Source organism: Balaenoptera musculus, chromosome X (assembly GCF_009873245.2).
Source record: "Balaenoptera musculus isolate JJ_BM4_2016_0621 chromosome X, mBalMus1.pri.v3, whole genome shotgun sequence".
Classification (NCBI taxonomy): domain Eukaryota; kingdom Metazoa; phylum Chordata; class Mammalia; order Artiodactyla; family Balaenopteridae; genus Balaenoptera; species Balaenoptera musculus.
This window is the reverse complement of record NC_045806.1, coordinates 97,041,573-97,049,548: the sequence shown is the minus strand read 5'-3', so window position 1 is coordinate 97,049,548 and position 7,976 is coordinate 97,041,573. Positions and strand designations below refer to the sequence as shown.

At 37.9% G+C, this 7,976-nt stretch overlaps 1 protein-coding gene across 1 annotated transcript in view; it reads right to left on the bottom strand.

Annotated features, from left to right (window-relative positions):
- Positions 1 to 205: 205 nt before the first annotated feature.
- LUZP4 (leucine zipper protein 4) overlaps positions 206 to 7,976 on the bottom strand; it is a 54,044-nt gene continuing 46,273 nt past the window's right edge. Inside the window, 6 exon segments of the mRNA XM_036839311.1 lie at positions 206 to 306; positions 309 to 477; positions 479 to 817; positions 4,098 to 4,213; positions 5,372 to 5,503; positions 7,610 to 7,667. Coding sequence (XP_036695206.1) covers positions 206 to 306; positions 309 to 477; positions 479 to 817; positions 4,098 to 4,213; positions 5,372 to 5,503; positions 7,610 to 7,667 — 915 coding nt within the window.

The window sequence follows — 7,976 nt, the reverse complement described above, 5'->3', positions numbered from 1 at the left end:
GAAACTGGATGATAGCTAGAGGGCATCAGTAAGTTGAAAGAATATTGATGCCATGAATACACACCTCTATTCTATTAATATCTTTGTCCCAGTTCAATTCTGTTTCAACAAATACATATTTAGCCATTAAAATATAGATATATAAAGCATGCCTTTACATTTCCACATCACTCAACACATTAATAGTTAAGTATTCATTATATTTTTACCTGTTAGATTCACACTCAATTTCTACTGCTGAGTATCTTTGATATCTCCCTGATTGGTCATGAGATCTCTCTGATTGACCATGAAATCTCCCTGATAGGACATTAGATCTCTTTGAACGGTCATGAGATCTCTCTGAGTGACCATGGGATCTCTTAGAGTGGTCACGTGATCTCTCTGACTGGCCATGAAATCTTTCTGTATAGCTACGAGATCTCTTTAATTGGCCATGAAATCTCTTTGATTGACCATGAGATCTCTCTGATCGGCCACGAGATCTTTCTGATGGACCATGAGATCTCTTTTCTTTGCCACGAGATCTTTCTGATTGACCATGAGATCTCTCTGATCGGCCACGAGATCTTTCTGATTGACCATGAGATCTCTCTGATCGGCCACGAGATCTTTCTGATGGACCATGAGATCTCTTTTCTTTGCCACGAGATCTTTCTGATCGGCCACGAGACCTCTTTGAGTGGCCTCGAGATCTCTCTGAATAGTGTGGATTTTCTTCTGATTGGCCTTGAGATCCTTCCGATTGATGTTGGTTCCTCTCTGATTGGCCTTGATTCATCACTGCTTGGGCTTTAGAATTTTCATTGCACTTCTCCTGCAAAGAACCGCAATTTTGAAAAACAAATGAAACATATACCCTATTGATTTCATTAACTCATAATGATATTTTGTTAAGACCATTTCTATGGGCAACTCTTTTTTTAGAATTCCACTGCCCCTACCTTTAAAGACTAAACAGTTTTCAGAACTAATATGTAGAAAGCTCTGATCTCTCATGGCATTGGCACAAAGAATATTATGCATATAAAACTTTAATAAAATGTTTTAAATATGGAAAATTAATTGCTTTGTGAATTTGAATATATTCCAAGGTCATACTTTACCTACCATTTTCTGGATCTATGTTTTACCTAAAGAAACAACCAATTCTGTGACTTTATAGTTGAGAGACAGAATATTTAATATTTTGTAGCACAAATCCTTAGAACCACAAGAAAGTGTTCAAAATCATACTATTTATTCTTCACCTGTTCAGGATCAGGTGAAAAAGAAACTATCAACTAACACCATATTGTAAATCAACTATACTTCAATTAAAAAAAACTTACAATAAATTATCTATCTCCTCTATATAAATTAATATTTAATTCTAGAGAGAAAGACAAATAAGTGAGGGGATAGGTAGCTATAAAGAAAGCAGAAAGTAGGCTTAATACTGTTAAAGTAAACTGGCCTGACAACAACTCAGTCTTTCTACCTTTTCACTTTTTAAATCAAAAGGTCAGTGGAGTGAATCAGTCAAATGGAAATAACGAAACCCTTGACAAATCTCTATGATGCTACATAAATGTAAGTGGACAAAGTCGTATGGACCATGCTAAGAAAACAAGCTTTCCACTAGCAAATAGTGCCTGGCAAACAAAACATGCCCTAGCTCTGACATTGTGACTTTGTAGTATAACACTACCAGAAGCTGAATGCAACTATTAAAAGGCAGGGGAGGTATTGGCATAAAGAATATTATTCACATAAAACTTTAGTAAAGGGCTTCCCTGGTGGCGCAGTGGTTGGGAATCTGCCTGCCAATGCAGGGCACATGGGTTCGGGCCCTGGTCTGGGAGGATCCCACATGCCGCGGAGCGGTCGGGCCCGTGAGCCACGGCTGCTGAGCCTGCGCGTCTGGAGCCTGTGCTCCGCAACAGGAGAGGCCGCGATGGTGAGGGGCCTGCGCACCGCGACGAAGAGTGGCCCCCGCTCTCCGCAACTGGAGAAAGCCCTCGCACAGAGACGAGGACCCAACACAGCCAAAAATTAATTAATTAATTAGTTAATTAAAAAAAAAAAAAACTTTAGTAAAATAAAAAATATGACAAATCTGCTGCTTTGTTAAAGCATAAAGCCATAGTCACACTCCAGATTTTCCACTGCAAAACATAAATAAGGAGATTGGGTGGAATGCACATGTACATTTCCTTTTCTAAGTCACTAGTGTTGGGAACACAGTGGGTCAGCAGGAAGGATTGAGACCTATCTCCTAAAGACCCATATGAACCCAAGTACCTTTCCAAAGGAACTTGTAGTCTTTTTACACATGTTTATATAAAAAATAATTTCATCAAATTGGATACCACAGATTTCTACCTTTAGAAAACAACAGAAATTATCAAAAACAGAAACTTTCCTTATAAACAACAGAAACTATCAAAAAGAGTTGTGTTGAATAAATACAATTGTGTTTTACTGATATTAGGATTAAATCTTGTGAAATACAAAACTAGCTTATTAGAATTTCAAAGCATGATTGAAAGCTGTAATTGTTATTCAATTTATTGGTAGAATAATTATGTTTAAATTTTAATACATTTCTTTATTGCAGAGTACTTTTTTCCAGTGAGTTCTGCTATAATGACAGTCTCAAATATCTGAAAAGTATCAGAAATAGAAAGATGCTTTCAATTTGAAAATACTATTTTACAATATTCTTAGTTCATTTATGCGTTTCATACTGTAATGTAAGCTCATGTCCTTCTTTCTAAACTTTATCAAAAACTTTCTCACCTTACAGATTAAATACCATCTCCTCCATCAGACTTTCACAAATCCCCTTAATCAGAATGAATTGCTGCATCCCCACAATATATAACTTATACCCTATTAGAACATGTATTGTAAACTGCCTGGCATTAAATTTCTTTCTTATCTTTTTTTCCCACCACCACATATAATATTTGAAGCAGGGCTGTTCTGGTACCTTGCATAGTGCCTAGAATAGACATTTAATTAATATTTGCTAAATCAATCCTCTAAATATTTGAATATGCAACATGTTCTCCTTCCCCCAAAATTTGCATTTATATAATTTGGCAAAAATGGTTTAAGCTCCCAGAACCAACATTTTTTACTAAATGACCACATAGCACTTTAAGAAGAATCACTTTATAGGGCAAGCTGAAACCATAGTATCAATGTTAACTTATGAATCTGGATATGAGCACCTCTCAAATTTCTGTCCAGTGACTGGCTTATCTATACAAGTTTAGAGGTGATGTATTTACCACCATAAAATGTACAGCTATAGTAAGTCCCATCTGTTGGTTCCAGAGTTTATGTCATACACTAATGTCATCTGACTTCTAGTTTTTACAATTCATTCACAAGTCTACTAAAACTGTTTTTATACTAAAACTTAAGATCAACAACTCTTATTATACGAGGACAAAAATGAGAATGATTATACAAGACAAATCATGAAACCAATCATCTCTTTTGGCATTTTATAAATTCAAAATTTCTAGCAGTGATTGAAAATAGCAAAAATAAATGTTTATTAAAACAGTTACAGGGGCTTCCCTGGTGGCACAGTGGTTAAGAATCTGCCTGCCAATGCAGGGGACATGGGTTCGAGCCCTGGTCTGGGAAGATCCCACATGCTGCAGAGCAACTAAGCCCGTGCGCCACAACTACTGAGCCTGTGCTCTAGAGCCCGCAAGCCACAACTACTGAGCCCATGTGCCACAACTGCTGAAGCCCGCGCGCCTACAGCCCGTGCTCCACAACGAGAGAATCCACTGCAATGAGAAGCCCACTCACTGCAACAAAGAGTAGCCCCCGCTCACCATAACTAGAGAAAGCCCACGCGCAGCAACGAAGACCCCACACAGCCAAAAATAAATAAATAAAATAACTTAATAAAAAAAAACAGTTACAGAGGAAAAATCAATTAACAAATATTGAAGTTAAATTATGCTTCAGGCAGCATGGGGGAGTACTAAGAAACAATCCCCGCTCTTAACAGAATTTTAAATAATCCTTAATATTAAGAAATATATTAAATTTAGGACCTTTATATTGGTTAATTCTTGGTATTTATTTACCTGCTTCTTTAAAGGCTGCCTGTTTAAAGAGCTTTGTCCAGACCCGAATCCAAAAGGTTCTTGGTTTGGCTTTTTATCATTTCTTTCCTCAACGTTGTTTCTGAATCTTGAGTATCCTTTAAAAAAATAATTATTTTCTGTATTTTCAGTCAGTAAATTCAACATATCTTTCAGAAGTAATACCTGTGATCTCATTGTTTTCAAGCTATGCACTGGTATTTGCAAAACTTTTGATATTTCATTAATCTGATATCACCTGAGAGTCTCAGTGAACTCTAGAACAGTCTTTGCCATACTATTTCTGTTTGTATACCTTAATATAGTAGTCTTCTCTGTATACAGCACCTCAAATTTGGTTTCATATGCCACCAAAGTTGGACATATTATCTGAAATTCATTGAAAGAATACTCTAATAGAAAAAAGAGAGATGCAGAGAAACTGTCTGTTTTGTATTAATCATGTGAATATTTGCCTCAATCATCTGCTTTGATTTGGGTGTAAAGACAGCTTAAGGAATGATCAGAGAATATAGTTCTCCAAAGGCTCACGAAGATCAATTTTACATTTAGTCAGAAACATGAGATTGGCCCCCTCACCGTTCTTAGCAGCTTTGCCCCTATAATAACCACCATCCCTCCTTTTCTCAGAACCTGCTAAGCCACTGAAGGATTCAAACAAAGACTGTAAGGAACATGGGTAGGCAGCTGGAAGGGGCTCAGAGTACACACAATGTCAAGATGGTTCCAACCTGTTCACTAGACCATGGAGATCGTTAATTGTTGAAAAGACTTCTCTACTATGGCAATGCACAGCACGTTCACATTAAAATATGCACACTGCACTGACCAATGTGATTAGGGATACAAAGGGCTTTCTTCATGTTCTTCTGCACTCTCTTTGCCCTACAGCATTTATTTTTTCAAAATGTGGATGCCATGGTGCTCAGGCTATTAACCATACTCTTAACCCTTCTGTATTGCCTCCTTAAAGTGGAATTGGACCATCTAGACAGGCTTGGGAACAAGTACAAAACATTTCTCATTCTTATCCTGCTCTCTCTTAAGGAAGTAACTCATATAAATTAAAAAAAATTTTTTTCATTTGTCATGGCATAAATTTTTACCAAGCCTGTATGCATACATTTCCAAGAAAGATAAAACTAGCAACACAATGCAACTTTAGAACACATTCCAAGTTTGTGAATTTGCTTCCCCAGTTACTCACAAATATTTCAGACTCTTTTTACCACGTGTGATTTTTTTGTATACTTTACCTCTCTGCTGGCGATGCTTATCAGCATCTGATTGCTGTATTGAAACTGAGGTACTTGTTTTATTGTTCTGTGTCTCATTCTTTCTTTCTTCAGTGTTTACACCGTCTATCTTTCTACACATTATAATGTCATCTGTATTAGAAAACACAGAAAAAAATAGAGACAATGGAAAAAGCTGAATTACAACAATGTGTCTCAAGAGAATAATCTATATTCTTACCTCATCGTATTTCAGAATATTTAAAAAATCGGTAGCCCTGAAAAATAACACTATAATAATAATGAACTTGTAAAACCATAACAAAGATCAAACAATGCAGACATTTTAGGGTTAGTTTCCTGGAACAATGAAGAGAAAAATTCCTGTTAAACAGATTTATAGTAACTTCATTTATGCAAAAATAAAATACTCTCAGAATATAGTAGCTTAAGGGGGAAATCATTTAAATGATTTTACTAAATGTTATTTTAGTTTCAGAGAAACGTAGAGAAGTAGTGTCATCCTTATATGTAAGATGACACTTTTGTAAGACTATATGTAAGAGCTAGATAATTAGTTGCATTTATTTTCTTGAAAAGTAAGAAAGAAAACAAGGGCAATGGACATTCACATGAGATACCAAAGAGGTGAGGAACCAAGATTAGTGTAATAGTAGGAAGCAATCACACTTTACTTTGCAGTCAGGCATGTTCTTATGCACTCATGTGGAGAGCACTTACATGGCACGATTTGAAGGATGAGAGACAGGTACAACCTGCTCTAAAGTATCTCTCCTAACCTCTGGGATGGAAAGGTCTAAAGGTTGGATGTTCTATCAGTGGATCAAAGCTTATTAGGTCAAGGTATCTTTAGAAATTTGCACAAGTTAGGCATTTGGAAGGACCCAGAGAAACTAGAAGAAAGAGGGGGAGCTGAGAAGGGTGCAAAGAGGTAACGGATACCAAAGATTAACCACTCCTTTATTATTTTGCTTAGTACTAGTCCTACCTCAGGTCTCCAAAAACCTGATTCTGATTTTCTTTGAAATAGCTGAAACCTCCAAAGGTAAAAATCAGGGTAAAGCCCAATAATCAACTGAGTATCATTTCTTGACAATCCTATTTTAAGCCTTTGTTCTGTCTGCCTCTCAGCAGCCATTGGCTGTAATATTTCCTGCAGACATAGTCTTTAATTTTCTGTTCCTTGTATTCTTTTTTTTTTAATTTATTTATTTTTTATTTATTTGTTTTTGGCCAAGTTGGGTCTTCGTTGATGCGCATGGGCTTTCTCTAGTTGCAGCGAGCGGGGTCTACTCTTCATTGCGGTGCTCGGGCTTCTCATTGCGGTGGCTTCTCTTGTTGCAGAGCAAGGGCTTTAGGCACACGGGCTTCAGTAGTTGTGGCACGTGGGCTCAACAGTTGTGGCTCGAGGGCTCTAGAGCGCAGGCTCAGTAGTTGTGGCGCACGGGCTTAGTTGCTCCATGGCATGTGGGATCTTCCCAGAGCAGGGATCGAACCCATGTCCCCTGCATTGGCAGGCGGATTCTTAACCCCTGTGCCACCAGGGAAGTCCCTGTTCCTTGTATTCTTTATGCATTCCCTTTTCTTTTTAATTTTTCCTCTGTTGTTTCTCCTGTATTCTACATTTAAAATCTGTACAAATCTCTGTATAGACTTTTTTCTCATTACAGTACAGTCGACCCTTTAACAACATGAGGGTTAGGGGTGCTGACCCTCCCTGCAGTTGAAAATCTGCATATAACTTATAGCTGTCCCTCCCTATACATGGTTCTTCTGTATCCATGGTTCCTTCATATCTGCGGTTCCGCATCTGTGGATTCAATCAACCAGAGATGGTGTAGACTATAGTATTTACCATTAAAACAAATCCAGGTATAAGTTGTGAACAAAGAATGTTGCCTGCCATATCAGTAAACAAAGGATGTTGCTGCCAACAAGCCGTCAGCTACTGCAGCCCCCCTGTGCACCCTGAGGGGATCCAGGATAGAAAACAAACCCAGATACTGGCCCTAGATAGTTAAGGTTCATATCAAAGGAATGAGCCCAGACTCTTGGATCTTCCCATATATAGAAAAGCACTAAATTCATTAACTGCAGATGGCTGGTTTTCTTTAATTAACTTTATTATCTTTTGATTAATTTAATTATCTTAATTAGATAATTTAATTAATTATCTTCTGAGGTTCCAACTGCCCGGTTTTTCCATATATCCAGGCTCCTCCCTTACCTCTTTGTTACCGAGTCCAAGCTTGTTCTGCTTCCCACACAACAGGCCAATAAGTCGGGAGAAAAGGTGCTGAGGCAAGGAATAGCGACTTTATTCGGAAAGCCGGCAGACCAAGAAGATGGCAGACTAGTGTCCCCAAAAAACCATCTTATCTGGGTCTGAATGCCAGTTTCTTTTACAGAACAGAGAGGGAGAGGAGGTGAGGAAGTAAAGTAAAAAAGCCATTTATCTTGCAAAATAGGAGGGGATGTGTTAATTTCTTCTTTTCTGCAGCCATTCACAGGTGGGCAGGGTCAGAATGTCTCTCTGTTGAACAAAGGGCTTTTAGTTTAACAGTCAGGCAGAGGGGCAGGGTTCCCTATGGCAGGCCATTATGTA